The sequence below is a fragment of the Orcinus orca genome, chromosome 1 (genome assembly GCF_937001465.1).
Source record: "Orcinus orca chromosome 1, mOrcOrc1.1, whole genome shotgun sequence".
NCBI classification, from domain to species: domain Eukaryota; kingdom Metazoa; phylum Chordata; class Mammalia; order Artiodactyla; family Delphinidae; genus Orcinus; species Orcinus orca.
The window spans coordinates 177,118,842-177,136,192 of record NC_064559.1 but is presented as its reverse complement, the minus strand read 5'-3'; the positions used below and the strand labels follow the sequence as shown (position 1 = coordinate 177,136,192).

Below are 17,351 nucleotides of genomic sequence, written 5' to 3'. Positions count from 1 at the left end.
AGAGTGGCAGTGGTTGTAGGGTTTGAGGTTTGGGGTGAGGTGGCCTTTCTTAGCCTGGACTCCCCTGGGAGTTCTCCCTCTACTCCCCTCTTCATTCTTCCCCTCCTAGTATAACACTGCTAACGCAGCATCGTTTTGGAGGCCAGGATGAACTCCAGAGCTGTAACCGTGGACATGTCTGTTCAGGCTTCCTCTCAGGCCACGCAGTTGTCAAAAGCTCTGTCTTTTGTTTGTTCTGTGTAGAAAGGCGTTTGGTGGGTCTGAGTGGGATACAGCAGGGCCACGTTGGGTGCAGCCGACTCAGGCCTGCCCTGAGTGACCTGCTCTCTCCCCAGCCTCGCAGCCTATGGGTAAGTTGCAGCCCAGGCTGGGGGTGGAGTGGGGTCACTGGCAGGTAGTAGAAGTCAGCACAGACTTCCCCGTTCCCTTCCCTTCACCTTTGAAAAATTTATCGTCTAAAAGTTTTTATTACGAAACATTTTAAAAGTATATGCAGATAGAATACTGTCATGAGCTCCACGTGTGCCCTTGTTATTTCTTCACATTAACAATTGGCTTGTTGGCTTTATCTTTTCTTTGGCTGAAATACTGACACTTAAAATCCTCTAGTTTTTCCAGCGGTGCCTTTCTGTGGTTGGTTTTTCCCCTCGTCTTGAACACCCGATGTCGTTTTTCTTTCTGCCTTTGAATCTCGGACTCAGTTTCTGTAGACCCCCTTTCTCCATGTGAAGGTCCCCCTTCCCTCTCACACGGCGTGTGGGTATCCACCGTACACCACCGTGCAGCCTTCTCGTTGCCTCTGATCGCTGCTCCCTCCGCCGTCCTGTGGCTGCTTCCACAGGAGAGGGCTCTTCCGCTTGGAAAGCAGAACCCCTTAGGTTCCCTGTGGCCGCATCCCAGCCATCCTTCCCAAAGCTCTGTGCCCTCTTGGGCATCCTGCTGTCTCTGCAGGCCACGCTGTCCTTCTCTTGCCCTGTCCTCCTGACTTGCTTTCCTCCAACTGCATTCACAACCACAGAAGCCGCTAACAATAGCAAGGACTTACTAGACACTTGAATGCGTTGTTCAGACCACATGTTACTGCTGAAGCAATCTTACCACAGTCAGGTTTTTTGTGGCTTTTTTTTTTTTGGTGGTGGGGGCAATACATGAATAACAGACATCTTTTTTCCTCCCCAATTAAGAACCAGTTAAGTTATGGATACAGGAGGCGGGCACATGGCACTCAGAATGCCACTTCGTTGTTTTTTTTTTTTTTTTAATTAATTTATTTATTTTTGGCTGTGTTGGGTCTTCGTTTCTGTGCGAGGGCTTTCTCTAGTTGCGGTGAGCAGGGGCCACTCTTCATCGCGGTGCGCGGGCCTCTCGCTGTCGCGGCCTCTCTTGTTGCGGAGCACAGGCTCCAGACGCGCAGGCTCAGTAGCTGTGGCGCACGGGCTTAGTTGCTCCGCGGCATGTGGGATCTTCCCAGACCAGGGCTCGAACCCGTGTCCCCTGCATTGGCAGGCAGATTCTCAACCACTGCGCCACCAGGGAAGCCCAGAATGCCACTTTGTTACCGGTTAAAATGGTTGAAGAGAGTGGCTTCTAACCTGTGGCCGAATGGCCCTGCCACTCATTTTACCCTCAATTACAGATGACCCACCTAGTCACAGGTGGCCCTGGACGACTCAGGCCCCTCTCACAGCGGCAGAGAGTTTCCCACTCACCTTCTGTGTGTTGTGCGCACAGGAATGCACTCCCTCTGCAGAAGGCAGATGCCAGGAAATGAAAGCCAGGACTCCTCCCGCGGAAATAGGCTGGGAGAGGAGGCTTCTCTCTGACACGCCTCTCTCGTGCAGCCCCTGCTCCAGAACCGTAGCGTGTCTTCCTGGTTCTTGTTTGTTTGTGTGTGGACCTCTCAGCTGCAGCCTGATGGTAATAACTTCTCCGCTCGGTCACCTGCCATCTCTCCCACCTCTCCCCTTGACGTGCTGGCGTCCTCTTCGCTTTACTCTGTAATGGTTTGTACGTCTGCTCTGGGCTAGGACTGTGCCTTCAAGGAGCTCATAGTCTAGGCAAATAGATGCGAGCAGGGAATTCTAGTACCTGGTGATGAGCATTGTAGCACAAGTGGAAGAGTTTGCAGCTCGGCCTGGGGTTGGGGTGAGGAGGCAGAGAGACAGCAGGGGAAGGAGCTTAGCGGGAGCATGCTGGGAGGATGGGATGAAAATGGAGCGGAAATCTAGGGGAGGAGAGGGTTCTGTTTGGTGCTGGGGGCTCATGCCAGGGTCAGAGCAGGTCGGGGGTCCACAGTGGTTTTGTTGGTCTCAGGCATATGGGATGAGAAGGCCTTGGGAGGAGCGGGTGGACTGTGTCAGGAGCCGGGTCCTGGAGTTCGGAGGCTCTTTGACTTGAGAGTCGGGGTCGGGGGCAGTGAAAGTTTCCCTGCCATGTGTTTTTGGAGATTGAAGATTTCTAAAACACATTTTTTAATACACAAAGATGCATTGAAGATTTCTATAGCACGTTTTTTAATACACAAAGATGCCTATGGCATAATACAATGAACCACAAATACTGATCGTCAAGATCTAACAGTTGTCAGCGTTTTGCCACATTTGCTTCATCTGTCCTTTTTCTTTTTTCTTCTTCTTTGTGGCTGTGCAACTCGTGGGATCTTAGTTCCCTGACCAGGGATTGAACCTCTGGCGCAGTGAAAGCGCCGAGTCCTAACCACTGGACCGCCAGGGAAGTCCCCATCTGTCCTTATTTTATTTGCTGAAGTATTTTATAGCAAATCTGGATGTCATGTGATTTCTTCCCTACTTCAGTGTGTGTATCTCTAAAAAATATGGGTGTTTTCTTAATCACCATGCCGTTTTATACCTAACGAAATTACAGAAATTCTCTAGCATCGTCTAATACCCAGTTCACAATCAAATTTCCCCAGTAGTCTAAACAAAATTTATTTTACAGCAGGTTTGTTTGAATCAAGATTTAATTAATCTTACATCTTATGTCTGTTCATTATGTCTCTTAAGTCTGCCTTAATCTAGAGCAGTGCCCCTCTGTCCACCTGCCACTGACTCACTCAAAGAAACTGTCAGTTCTTTTGCCCAGTGAAGCGTTTTTTAAGCTTTGCATTGATGTCTTGGAAGATCATTTTGGAAGGAGTATAAAGGTTTTTGGGGGAAGAAGGAGGCAAAATTAGAAACAGCAGAGGTTCCCTTGAAGATGAAATTATAGATGATTTTCACTTCCTGCATTTATAAATTGTCTGAATACTTTTTATGAATACGTGTTACTTTTATAATCAAATACTGCTCCTTCAGGACAGGAGGAAAAATGGTTTGCAAGAGGGAAATCAGTTGGGAACCTGTACCTTTAGTCTGAGAGGTGGTGAGGACCTGAGCCGTGAGGTGCTGGCAGGGGTGGATGGAGGGGGCTGGGGTAATGACTGCTTGGAAGGTGGGAGCGCGGGGCCGGGGGCTGGCGTGGGGTGAGTGGGAGGGCAGTGCAGGGGTGACCTGGAATTCTGGCTCGTGTTACTTACCGGATGGACAGGGGAGTATCGGTGGAGGATGGAGGTGGCAGGAAAAGGGAAGGGGGTTATTTGCGTGTGACTCAGGTGTGAGTTCAGCCTGGGGCATGCTGAGTGCGACCTGCTTGTGAGGCAGGCATTGGAGACGTGCATACACGCACCTTAGGTGGGTAGTTTTGGGAGTCACCTTCACCTGGAGGGTGTCGGTGGGTGTGGGAGAGTTCGCCCGTGGGGCACGTGGAACATGAAGAACAGTTTTCACAGTGCGGGTATTGGTAGAGGGCCCGGGAAGGAGAAGGACAAGCAGAAGAGAGCAGCCAGAGGTTCAGGAGCTAGGAGAGGGTCGTGTGTGCAGAGCCGGGGAGGAGAGGGTGGAAGATGGTGGCAGCTGGCCGAGTGGGCCTGTTGTTTTTTTTTTTTTTTTTCGAGTGGGCCTGTTTTAAAGAGGGGCGGTGGGACATAATGAGGGCGGGAGAGGTGGGGAGCTCTGACAGGAGGGAGGGCTGGGGTCTCTAGCAGAGGCGGGCACAGGAGAGGATGGCTGCAGGTGGGTTTTTTATTGTGGTAAAATATACATGACATAAAATACCACTCTAGCTCTTTTTTAGTGTACAGCTCAGGGGCCTTAAGTGCCTTCGTATTTTGTGGAGCCATCAGCAGGCTGCAGGTAGTTTTGAGGTGGGAAGAGGCACTTGTCTGTCCTGGAACAGTCCGGTGCTCATTGGGGCCCAGCTCCTTTTCAAAAGCCAGTATTCCTGGAAACCTCTCGTTGCTTCTCAGCTGCGTCCCTTTCTCCTTCCAGTCCCTCCAGCACTTCGCTCCTTGTCTAAGACGCTGTCTTGGTCTGGGTGCGGTTGTCACAGGCGGGTGAAGGTGCACTTCTAGAAGCTAGGTACTGGGCCACATCCAGCCTCGCCTCTTGAGGCACTGGCGTGGTCCCCGGGGCCTGGCCCAGGAGCCTCTGTAAACATGGGTGGACCGAATGGAAGTTTAGCTCCAGTAAGAAGCTGACTTGAGGGTTGATTGATTGGGTGGGATGGCAGACTGACAGTCAAGGCTTGGGCAGAAGCTGAGGCACTCTGCGTGTCCCTGGAGAGGTCTAATAGCATTGTGTCTATATCTGGAAACAGTTGGGTTTTGAAGAACACCCTTGTGGGCCCCCTCCTCTCACTTTGAGCGTCCCCCAAGGTGTAATTCGGGCCATCTGCTATTCAGTTAGCGTGCTGCCGTCTTGTGTCAGGGGCCATGGTAAAAGGGCCCCTGGTGACTGACTGCTGAAGCACCACCGCCTGAGTCTTCACAGCAACGTGTCTGCTGCAGAAGTTCTTGTTAGTTCAGGCTGCTTTGAAAAAGTGAGTTCCCTAAAGAAGGAGAGAGAACACTTGGTTCTTTGTGCAGAACAAGCCCCGTCAAGAACATTGACCTTGACCTGGCAACCCACGTGTCGGGGGTAACAGAGAACTCGAGAGAGAGCCTGGAGCTCCAGCTCTCTTGCCGGCAGCGGCCTGGGAGACCTTGCATGCCATCCCACCCCATCCTCACAAAGAGCTCTGAGGGGCAGTGCTCTTTACCCCGTTTTATTACTGGGTTGCCACTTGCTCGGGCTCACCTGGCTCAATGGTTGAACGAGGATTTGAACCCAGCTCTTTCTATTAAATCCTGTGGGAAGTTAGAAATTGGAGTACATTGCAGGGAAAGGCAGCACTGTGGGGAACTGGAGGAGGAGTATTTAGCCAGAAGAGGAGAAAAAGTGGGAGGATGTTCAAATATTTGAGTAGATCTGACCGCTTTGGTCAGAGGCAGAGTGATGGTAGCAGAAAGGGCAGACTTAGACCCTGGCTGGGTTGTAAGCCCCTTACGGTTAGAAATCCCATATCACCATCTCTGCGTTGCCGCAGCACCAGGCATGGTATGCTGGGCATATCTGCTGGGCTCGCGGGAAGCCCTTTGGTTAAACAGATGTGGACAGAGGCGGCCTCCTCCTTTCCCGAAGCCAAGTTCTGGGGTTCTTGGTCCTGACCCCTCTACCTCCTCCAGTGCTTGCCTGTAAAATGATTCGTCTCCACCTCCTGCCCCATATTCATTTTCTGTTGCTGCTTTAACAAGTTACACAAACTTCACAGATTTACCATCTTCTTGTTCTTCAGTTCAGAAGTCTGAAATAGGCCTCATGGTGCTAAAGGCAAGATGTCTTCAGGGCTCTGTACCTTTCTGTGGGGAGTCCATTTCCTTGCCCTTTCCAGCGTCCTTGGGGGCACCCGTATTCCTTGGCCATGGCCCTTGCCTTCCACCTTTAAAGGCAGCAACATCTGGCCAAGTCTTGCTCATGTCACCTCCCTTTGACAGTGACTCTTCTGCTTCCTTCTTCCATTATTAAGCGCTGTTTGAATACATTGGGCCCATCCAGATAATCCAGGATGATGGTCACCTGATTAGCAGCCGTAACAGTTCTTTGTCATGTTAACCTAACGTATTCACAGGGATTATTAGGACTCTGCATCTTTGGGGGACAAGCTTCTTCACCCATAAAACCATACTCACAAAGCCCCTATCTTAAAATACAATTGGAGGAAATTTCCTTCTCAAGCTACCATCTCATTCCTTTCCTGGTCTTTGCAAAAATAGTCTGTGTGGTGTGTACTCACTCCCTAGTTCCTTATTGTGTGTCTACTGGAACTTATCTCTGAAAAAGTCCTGGCACCTCCCAGTTGCTGAGTCCCTTGGCCACTGCCTGCTCAGCTCTTCTGTAGTGTTTGGACTGTGGGTTTCCCACTTGAGGGCCCCTTTCCCCCAGCATCTCCTCTTTCTTCTTACTCCTGTCCTGGAAGGCTTGGTCTTCAGTCAATTTATCTTCCACTGATCATCTCATCCATTGCATGATTTAAATTCCGAGCCCGATGTTGAGGATTCCCAAATCCACAGCTCTTGCTCTGACCTTTCTGAACTCCCAGGCTGAATTTCTTCGTGCCCCCTGGGTATTATATCCAGATGAAGGACCCACAGGTACGTGTTGTGTGTACCATACGCAGCACATTTAACTTGGCTAACTTGGCTTGTTACCACTCCCCCCTCATCCACAGGAGCCCTCTTAGTCTCTCTCACCTTGGAGACCCAGACTGGAAATCCCCACCTTCATTGGTTCCTTTATTCTCATGCCTTTACTTCCTGGTCTCTGCCACATCTCACATTTAGGCCTGTTACCTAGGTGGTCTTCGTAGTAGGGGATGCAAGAAGATTACGGGGATGCAGGAATCAAATAATGGAACTTTATTTTTATCTTAATCCTTTTACAGTCTATTTTTGTTTTAAAGTGTTTTGTTTTAAAGTACATTAGTGTATGTAATTCATCAGTAAGTATACGTGTGTTGGGGTGCATATCCCTACATTTTTTATTTTCCTGGTAACACTGTCAGATAAATTTGGTATTTCCAGTTTGTTTTAGACAAAGAACCCCTTCTTTAAGTGACCTCTTATTCATTTAAAAAATGTAGATCAAAAGCAGGGCTGTTGTGGTTGGAACGGAGCCCTGCCTGTTCACTCTGATGGAGGCTTTCTCAGGCCTCTTGATGTGCATTTTGGAAACTGCTGGTTTAGGCTGTTGGTGTAGTTCAGGGCTGATTAAAGTCTGTGCTTGTGTTAGCCTTTCGTGGACCTCCTTGGTAGGAGACCCCTACCATCCTTACTCCTCCACCGCATGGCACGCTGCCGTGAGCATCGTCACTCACGTAAGCAGGGAGCACATCCTAGCGGTACCATCTCTTCACACCTTCCTTCCCTGGGCAGACCTTCCGACTCAGTAGGGTCTCGGTAAATATCTGTTGAATGAATAGGCAAATAGACCCTCAATTTATGTTTAGAAGAGCGGGCTCTGTGATTTGCTCAGCATTTGGTTTTTCTTGACATTCCAAGTGTGGGCCTTAAGTCCTGGGGTTCTGTGTAGTTGCACGTGGAGTCTGCAGGCCCAGTGTCCCTTCTCCAAGGTGGCACCGCAGTGCTGACACTTCTCTGCAGCACTCTAAGGCATTGGTTTTGGTCACGGTTGCAAAGTGGCCCTCTTCCAGGCCTCATTTCTTTGCTCAGTGGGTTTTGCTATAACCCGTGTCTCCTAATGTCAGCATAACCAAGTGTTAAATATGTTGGTTAGAAGGAAGCTCTGATGTGGTATTACTGGTTCAGTCCTGTACACCTTAAACCTAATTACATTTGCTCTGACATTATGTAAATGCAGTGTTAAATCAACCTTTCCTTCTGCAGTGGGCCAGAGTTTCAGAGGCGCTCTGTGTCCTGGCCGACGTTCTTCCCTGGAGAAGAGGATCAAAGAGTATCAGCTAGAGCTGAGGTCCTGACAGTGCCTGAGGAGACGTGGCCTACTTTCTTTTTAATGGGTCCGCTCTTCTTCACCCCTTTGAATGAGGGGTGCTCTGGCCTTTCAAACCTGTTTGGCCCAGCTGCCTGATACTTTGTAACGGGTGCTACTGGCCTCCTGGTCCAAGGAAAGGGGCCTCTGGGGCTCTCAGACGTGGACACATGTCAGTGAGCTGAAGGAAGGGGCTCTCCTTTAGAGCTGGAGTAGGTTTATTTTTGGTACATTTGTTTCAGCCTGCTTCTGAGAAGGCCGGGACCCACACTGACTAGGCACAAATTTTGCCCTAAACGGTTTATATAATCCTGGTTTACACTGGTTTGCATGATACTGTCGTTTTGGCTTTTTCTAAGTCGCGTGTTTTCCATGTCGGGTTTTACATTTCTCTGTGTCTCTCTGCCCCGCTCTTTCCCTTGGTTTTTTTTTTTTTTCCCCTTGGTTTTTATTGTAAGACTAACTTCTGCTGTATCCCGAAGTGGAGGCAAGACCAACTTGATTCCTTCTTGTGGTTTGTCCAGGTTGCGGATGAATACATGTTTTCTCTGGAGGAGAGTAAGAAGTCCAAGGGCCGTCGTCAGCCCTTAAGCAAGCTCCCCCGCCACCACCCGCTCGTGTTGCAGGATTGCGTCAGCGATGATGGTAAGTGTTGTTTTCACTCTTCACCAGAGGAAAGCCGCTCTCACTGCATCAGGACCTCCTCCGACAGGACCTCAGGGGGCCAAGCTGAGGGCCAGGGGTGGGCCTGTGGCTTAGCTCTTCTCCCAGATACTCCATAAAGAGGGTAGGATTTCAGGTTATGGGATTTATAATCAGGTTTCATTATACGTTTGAGTGTCTTGGAATGTGCCTAATACGGGATAATTGGATGCAAGTTCTTCCCTCTTTGAGGAGGTCCAAGGCTGATTTTTCAGGATAGCAGGTTCTGTAACTGATACCAAGCCCTGTGCTGAATGTGTGGTGACAGATATAACTGAGATGTGTCCATGCCCTCAGGAAGCTCACAGGGTAATGCACTGATCTAAAGGGAGGAGATGTTAATCCAGGCAGACTGGGCAGTGCCAGTAACCATGGCAAAGACAAGCAGGAAGTTATACTCAGAGGAACCAGCTTGCTGCGGCTGGCGTTACAGGGCCAGGCCAGGGTGGGATGGGCAGAGGAGGAGGAGTGAGGTGGTCGTGAGCCAGAGGACTTTGCCCATGGGCGTTCCGAGCCCTGCAAGTGTTTTAAGCAGAGGGGTGATGCAGTTGGATTTGCATTAGAAAGATTGTTCCTAGACTTCCCTGGTGGTGCAGTGGTAAAGAATCCACCTGCCAATGCAGGGGACATGGGTTCGAGCCCTGGTCTGGGAAGATCCCACATGCCGTGGAGCAGCTAAGCCCGTGCGCCACAACTACTGAGCCTGTGCTCTAGAGCCCGCGAGCCGCAACTACTGAAGCCTGTGTGCCACAACTACTGAAGCCTGCGTGCCACAACTACTGAAGCCTGCGTACCACAACTACTGAAGCCCGCACACCTAGAGCCCATGCTCTGCAATAAGAGAAGCCACCGCAATGAGAAGCCCACGCACCGCAACGAAGAGTAGCCCCAGCTCACCGCAACTAGAGAAAACCCACGCACAGCAATGAAGACCCAACACAGCCAAAAATAAATAATAAATAAGTAAATTAATTAAAAAAAAAGATTTTTCCTAGGGATTGCATCTTAGGAGCAGAGGGCTTTTGTCATGGCCTCTGTGAGATATGAGGGTCTGAACTAGGACAGTGGAAGTAGGGGTTGGGGAGGGGAAGTGGTGAGCCTGTTGGGAGGATAAAGTCCACTGGATTTGGCAACCTGACGTGGAGCTGTGAGGGTGGTAGGAAGAGGAAGCCTGAGCTGAGTGCCTCCCTGGGTTCTAGCGTTGCTTGGGGTGTGTGGAGGTGGTATTTGTTATCTCTATTAAATGCGGCTGCTCGGGGAGAGGGCACAGAGGCAGGGGTTAGGAAAACTGAGGAAGAGGAGCCTGTGAAGGAGACAGAGGGGAGTAGGCAGGGATGCAGAGGAGAACTGGAGCTCAGGGAGTGATCGCCATCAGCGCAGTGTGGTCTCCTGTGCTGCCTGGAGCCCACAGGCCCCGTAAGATCCGCCAGTGACCAGGCCCCTTTTTACTGCTGCCTGATGCCCAGCCTCCTCCTACCCTGTCCTGTCCTTGCCTGCGCCCATGGAAAGCCTAGAGTCTCATCAGCCCTTCCTCTGCTCCACAAACCTCACGTTCCCTTTCTGATCTGATGTCGATGCCCATCTCTACTGTTTTCCTTGGTAGAAAGATCATGATAAGCTTGGTGGGAAAGCCTCTTCAGACCTTGTAGCCAGAAGCAGGCAGACTTCCATGCAGAGTCTTAGAAGCCCTCTGGGGTCTTCCTCTAGCCCCTGTGGGGGTCTCAGGTCCTCTGGGTCGCAGCAGCCTAGCTTCTTCATTTCTCCCCAATGCGCTAAAGCAATGTAGACTGTGGAAAACTGGGGAAGCCGAAAAAGTTACAAAGAGGACAGCAAGATTACCCTACAGAGATGACTACCGTGAACACTTTAATGTGTTAATCTTCCTGACTGTCCTCATCAGATGTTAAATTATGTCCCTGTATGTCTTTGTATAATAACGTGAGATCGTGATATACCTCCCTCAAACTTTTTATGATTAAAAAATTTCAAACGTGGAAAAGTTGAAACAGTAAGAATACTGTGTCGCTTCCAGTATTCAACAGCTGTTGCCATTTTGCCATAATCACTTGTCTCTCCCTGTGCGTTGCTTACGTACGAACAAGTACATGCATATTTGCTGTATCGTTTGAAAGTCAGCTGTAGGCGTCAAGTCACTTCACTTAAAGTGCACCGATAGGCATCTCCTAAGGAGGATTGTCTCCTATATAAAATCCACTGTCATAACACCTTGGAAAGTAAGCAGTAACTTCATAGTGTCCTCTGATTCTCAGTCCATATTCGTCTTTCCCTGCTCATTCTAAAAATGTGTTTTTATAGCTTTTTCCCTTTAAACCAGTATGAACCGAACTAGGGTCACGCACTGCATTTGAAAGTTTCTTCAGTCTCTTTTAGTCTCACACACCCCTCTCTCCACTGAAAACATTTTTTCTCAGTTGAGACATAACATATTCAGTGCAGTACATATGCCTTAACTGTATAGCTCAATGAAGTTTTATCTATGTAAACTGTAAAATTTTGATTCCTACAGTTTTTATTTAACATAGTGAACATTTTCATCATTCGTTCAGTATTCACACGTAGGACGATTCTTGGCCACTTTTGGTTTTATAAGCGGAGCAGATGTCAGTGTGGTAGGTTTTCTGTTGTGATTGTGAGCAGTCCGTTTCTGTTTCTTCCCTCCTGTCTCGATCACTCTTGTTCTGGCCAGGATGCAGAAAATATCTGTGCTTGGATTTTGGCACCACGGCTCCTGGCTAGGCCTGATTGACGGGGCTTACAGGGGTTGATTTTAATTGTCTGTGTCGGCCTAGATATGCTATGGTACCCTTCACCGAGGTCACATGCACTGGCAGCTGCCAGATCCCTTTGGATTAAACATGACTGAAGGCGGAGCAGATCACTGTTTATTTGCACTGAGCTTGGGTTGCAAGGAGTAAACACATAAATGGGTGTCTTCCGTAGGTATGTTCCAGAGCTTTCCTTGGGCTACTCAGCGTAGGACTCCAGGGTCTCTTGGAAAGTACGCCTGTCTGGGAAGGAGTGAGAAGGTCATTGCAGGGCTCCCCACAGCATCGTCCAAGTACTGAAGGAGTCTTTTGCAGATCGCCTCTGCCCTTTGCCTTTGTCACCCATAGGATCTTGGGTTAGTCCAAACCTGGGACCAGAGCCCTGGGCTGAGCTCGTCGGCTCTCCGGGCAGAGCCATAGTTGTGCAGGGCCGGTGCTGACTGACTCACGCCCCTGCTTCTTCCTCTAGATGTATCAGAGCAGGGGACCCCCGAGGAGGAGGCTGAGGAGACGGAGGCCTGGGCCAAGCCCCTGAGCCAGCTGTGGCAGAACCGACCTCCAAACTTTGAGGCCGAAAAGGAATTCAACGAGGCCATGGCCCAGCAGGCCCCTCATTGCGCCGTCTGCATGATCTTTCAGACTTACCATCAGGTAAGCCCACCACGTCCCCTCTGTTTACCCGGGACCAGCGCTCAGAGGAAAGCTAGGTTTAATGGTGGGGACATAGCTTGGGAAAGGCATGTTTTCCTAGTGTCTTCTGCCCCATCCACGTGTTGGAAAGGCTTCACCAGGCAGATAGCCATGCAGCAATGCGGGTGTTCCCTTGAGAATGCTTTGGGGAAGAGCTGAGGGTGTGGCTTAGGCTCTGGGGGATTCCCTGCTGCCCTTGGCACTCACACTGTTTGCTGAGGAATCTGCTCTGTTGTTATTCTAGTCAGTGATGATTCCTTCCAGGTGGTTTGTTGACCTTGCCAGTCAGTCTGGAGAGCAGGGGATTTCTTTAAATCATTCTGAATGTCAGGTGAAGAGCCAGTTCCTCCAGTGTTGTCTCTTCTTTCCCTTCCCATTGCCACCTCGGATGTTGGCAGTAGCGGAAGGGAATTTGGGAGGTGTAGGAGCAGAGGGCCTGCAGGAGGGAGGGGGATGGGAAAGCACCCTGGCTGAGCTTAGCCATGCCCCTCCCACTCCTGGGGCATTTGATGGCTCCACCGTCATGGGTCTCTTTGGGTCCAGCTCTAGGGGGCCAGGAAGGCACCCACAAGTCACATGTGCCAGATGACCAGGTCAGTCTCAGCTGGGACCTACACAGGGTGGCATGTAGAGAATCAGTCCCCTGATGGTGGTTAGAGTAGCATGGCTGCCACTGAGCCTGGCAGGGCCCCAGGTTCATGTTTGCCAAAGAGTGAAACTTCAGACCAGAGTACTTTTGAGTTAGTAACTCGTTCCTTCTTTCCATTGACCAAAAGCAAACCCAAAAGATCTCAGTGTGCCCTTGCCTGTGAGGGAAGCAGGCCAGATGGCCAGGCTGTACTGCCAGTAGATCTGCTGAGGGGCTCAGAGTTTCATGAATGGCATAGGCTTGGGGGGTGACATGTTTCTGGGCCCCGTCCTTGGAACGGGGGTGATGGTACCATCCAGCGGCAGAAGCGGCAGATTCTTGCAGTCAGGCTGTTTGCCAAGGGAAGTACATGGACATAATGTTCTTCCCAAGGGGGCCCCAAGCCAGGAGTGGCTCTCGGGGCTCCAGCCACGTGACAGTGCTGCAGCTCAGGTGACTGCTGACATGGGCCCCGAGAGGAAATCAGTGCTGGCCCACAGAAGCACCTGCTCTGCGTCCTCTCCCTGGGTGGGGCCCCCATGCCGTGCGTCGCAGAGGGGAGCCGCCAAGAGCAGCCTCACCAGCCTCTCAGTGCATTTTATTACCACTTGGTTTGGGAAGATTGAAATCCCAGTTGCCTCTTACCTCGCTTCCTTTTCTCACTTGTCCCCGGGGGCCTTTGTTTGATGCTGCTGTGAGAAATCGAATTGGAGTCATTGGTGGTAACTTCAGTTAGCGGCCCTGGGATAACGGCTGTGCACCCGGGAGCCTAGCGGGTGCCCTGTCAGGAAGAGAGCAGCCTTCTGCTGACGGGGCAGGCGGAGAGCTGAGGACACGGGGCTGTTCACTGAGGTGTGCACTTGCTCCCTCCTTAGGTGGAGTTTGGAAGCCTTAGTCAGAACTGCGGCAGTGCTCCAGATTTAGCGCCCCAGAAGCAGAGGACCAAGCCACTGATTCCAGAAATGTGCTTCACCTCGACTGGGTGTAGCACGGACATCAACCTGTCCACCCCTTACCTAGAGGAGGACGGCACCAGCATCCTAGTGTCCTGCAAGAAGTGCAGCGTCCGGGTCCATGCCAGTGAGTGCCTCACTTCTTCTCTGCGTCCGGTCCCAGGGGTGGGGCCGTCTGACTGGAAGTCCTGCCGCCTCTTGGCCTCCCTGCGACCTCCCAGTGACCTCCCCAGCTCCCCAGTGCAGATGGCTTATGTGTCTGTTCTTGGAGTTCGGTGCTGATTGAGTCTGAGTTTCCTGTGACTCTGGGCTCCGTGCTTGTACTGTCTACCCTGGGCTGTCCCCTTGATTGTAGATACCAGGAGGGGATTAATCTCTGCTGCTCGCTAGGTGTTGGTAGCAGTGAATCTAGTTTCTGACTTTTTGAGACTGTGGGCCATACTGTATGGCTGACCTGTGGGGGCCTTGATGCTAGAATTCAGGGGTTTCTGTAAGATTTGGTTGTAGCTTTGGGAAGTAGTGTCTGGAAAAGAGTTGCAGGTCTACCTTCTGACTCTGGCCTCTGGGTTTAATTTGCTCACCTCGGTGTCCCTGTTAGGTTGCTACGGGGTGCCCCCTGCAAAGGCTTCTGAAGACTGGATGTGTTCTCGGTGTTCGGCCAATGCCCTGGAAGAGGTGAGTGCTTCCATGCTGTTGCTGTCTCCCTGTGAGACAAGTTCGCTCACGATCGGACTGTTTCACGCGGACTCTATGTCCCAGGGGTCTGTGCAGTGCCTGGTACACAGTGATGTCGGTGAGCATTGTCGGAGTAAATCCCCACGACAATGAGAGTGTTTGCTGCCCACCTGTGGCAGGGCACGATGGAGTCTGGAAGCTGTGTTTGCTTCATCGTGTCAGGACCAAGTAGAGGTTTTCCTGTGGATGGACCATAACCTCCTGTAAAGAATTGAGCCATCTGGTTGGAGCATCAAAATGGACTCAGATGGTTCATTTGGTAGCTTTCCCTTTATTCCTCCCCTCTCTCTGGAACCTGGCAGTACCCACATAGGAGGCAGTCAGAGCCCTGTAATGCCCCCAGCTTGAGCAGGGTATCACCCGTGACTTTGCTTACGGTTGTTGTTAACAGTACCAGCGAAGACGATCATGTTAAGTCAGGAGAATAATTGGCGCACTTCAGCCCCGAGTGGCCTCCCTGTCTTCCTGCAGGGGAGTCCTGTTTACAAGGTCTGTGCAGGCGAGGCCCCGCCTGCTGTGGGCTGCTTTCTCACGTGGAGGCTACCGTGGCCCGCAGGAAGTGGCGGGGAGAGCAGATGGGACGTTAATGACTCGGCGGTGACCACTCTTCCTCCCCGTCTTCTTGGCAGGACTGCTGCTTGTGCTCATTACGAGGAGGAGCCCTGCAGAGAGCCAATGACGACAGGTGAGTTCTCTGGGCTCTGAAGCCGAGTGCAGGCACGCCGCCAGGGCGGTGGCCGTCATCGGTATGACTGACGAGGACTTGGGAAGCACACTGTTTGGGGCCGAAATAGCATCTCCAAGACTAATTTTAAGGATGGGAAGCCGAGCAGTCCCAGAACTTTCCAACCCGAGCTTCCCCTCTGAGGCAGCCTTGTAAGTAACGTCCTCCTTTTGGAAGAGCTAAGATGGACTCACGAGGGTACGAAGACCCTGTGAAGATGATGCGGGGGCTTCGTGGAGGAAGTGAGGACAGTTACCTTGTTACAGCTGGGGCTGGTACAGAGGTGGCCACGGCTGTGAGCTAGTGAGCCCTTCCTGCAGGCGGACTCCCTGGCTGTTTGGAATGAGGGCAGCTGTCCTTAAGAAGGACAGTGGGACGTTGAGGAGGGCCCAGCCATGACTGCCCACTACTCAGTCGATTCTACAGAGGTTCTGGGTACTCAGCCCAGAGCTGGGCTTCTTGGCCGTCTGGCAGCTCGCTTTCACTGAGCCGAATTTTTGTGCTTGGTCATGCGTGGCTCAGTGGTTCAGAGGTAGAAGTAAATGTAAGGTGAATGAGGTTTTCGTCCCGAAGACCGGCTGCTTAGGGGAGAGTACTCCCAGGTCGATGGGGAACCAGCAGTGAAGACCCTGCTTCCAGCTAAAATCCTGTGGGAACTTGAAGCACACATACCGCCCGGCATCCTGCCTCACAGGAATCCCCTTCATGCCGTTCCAGATAGCTGGCTGCTCTGCTTGCCGCCTCCACTCTAAAGGCACTTGCTGCCGTGACTTGAGGTCACTGTGTTCCTCAGAATTGCAAGACAGTGCTGTTAAAGTTCTTCCTTTTTTGCAATGGAAAGGGCTCTGCTTGCACCTCCCACCTTTACCTCATGACCCTTGGTCTGCCCTCCAGGGCCATGCAAAACAAATCTGTTCCCACTCACACACTGCAGGTGGCTTCCACGCAGCCACAACGCTGTCTGTTGTAGGTTTTCACGTGGCTTGATCCTGAGAGTTTTCACCGTCTTAGTTAATCTCATCTTGGTGCGTGTCAGTTTCCCCAAATGCCCAGAACTTACTTTAATAATTCTCTAAGGGTGTCCGTTGAACAGACCTCTCAGAGTAAGTGGGGCTAGGGCCAGACCTTAGCGAGTGAGTCTGAGGTGGAGGAAGGGAGAGGTCACTTCGGCCCCGGGAGAGGTCTGGCCAAAGGCCTGGATGGGGAGGGCTGGGATTACCGGTACATTGGGGCGCAGCTGGAGATATTTTGAGGAAGTGCCCAGGTCCTCTGGTAAAAGAGGTGTGTATGGGGCTCTCTAATTTATTCTCACTCCCTGGAACCTGCCACACGCAATTAGCTGTGGCTCTGTTCCTGTTGCAACAGGCGGTGAGTGAGTGTGTAAGAAGTGTGACCCTGCGCTGACCCGGGATGTTGTGGTGGGGACCTTCTTCTGCTTCCTCAGCGTGGAGACGCTTCTGGTCTTACCTCACTGGGTCCCAGGAACTTGCTGGGAAGTCCAGTGGTCACGCTGGGTAAGGGAGGAAACGCTATAGACAGGCCCATGTTAGAAGAGAAGGCCACAGGGCCTTGGAGCTGCAGGGGGACTGAGGTGGCCTTTGCCTTTTGACAGGTGGGTCCATGTCTCGTGTGCGGTGGCGATTCTGGAAGCGAGATTTGTCAACATTGCAGAAAGAAGTCCAGTGGATGTGAGCAAAATTCCCCTGCCCCGCTTCAAACTGGTAAGCGGAAAGAGATGGGCTTGTGACCCTGCATCCCTTCCCTGTTTCCGAGTCTCTGGACAGAGGGGAGCATAGCGTTTAGGAGGGCATCGCCTGGTTGGCCCAGTGGCCATCCTTTACCCCTCAGTTTCGGTCATGGTTTACGATTCTCCCCCTCTGGTTAAAACTACTTAGTGAGGATGCCTGTGACTGGATACGAGATTAACAGAGGGTGCGTGTACCCTCGTGTTTTGGGAAGGGGGTGGGCTCTTGCTCATAGGACTCTGCATTTGGGTGCGGGTACAGTAGAGGAGACCATCCTAGTTCCCAGAATCATTGGCCGCCTTCTCCTGTGTTGTAGAAATGTGTCTTCTGTAAGAAACGGAGGAAAAGAACTGCTGGCTGCTGTGTGCAGTGTTCTCATGGCCGTTGCCCAACTGCCTTCCACGTGAGCTGTGCTCAGGCTGCAGGAGTGATGATGCAGCCAGATGACTGGCCTTTTGTTGTCTTCATTACCTGCTTTCGGCACAAGATCCCTAATTTGGAGGTGAGG

The 17,351-nt window shown here is 51.4% G+C and overlaps 1 protein-coding gene across 5 annotated transcripts in view; it reads left to right on the top strand.

Moving 5' to 3' along the window:
* KDM4A (lysine demethylase 4A) overlaps nt 1-17,351 on the top strand; it is a 42,920-nt gene that overhangs the window by 16,874 nt on the left and 8,695 nt on the right. For all 5 annotated transcript variants that reach the window (XM_033421899.2, XM_033421900.2, XM_033421898.2 and 2 more), the window contains 7 exons: nt 8,405-8,525; nt 11,838-12,019; nt 13,562-13,766; nt 14,238-14,314; nt 15,004-15,059; nt 16,711-16,819; nt 17,160-17,345. In XM_033421899.2, the coding sequence (XP_033277790.1) occupies nt 8,405-8,525; nt 11,838-12,019; nt 13,562-13,766; nt 14,238-14,314; nt 15,004-15,059; nt 16,711-16,819; nt 17,160-17,345 (936 nt within the window). The remainder of the gene's footprint in view (nt 1-8,404; nt 8,526-11,837; nt 12,020-13,561; nt 13,767-14,237; nt 14,315-15,003; nt 15,060-16,710; nt 16,820-17,159; nt 17,346-17,351) is intronic.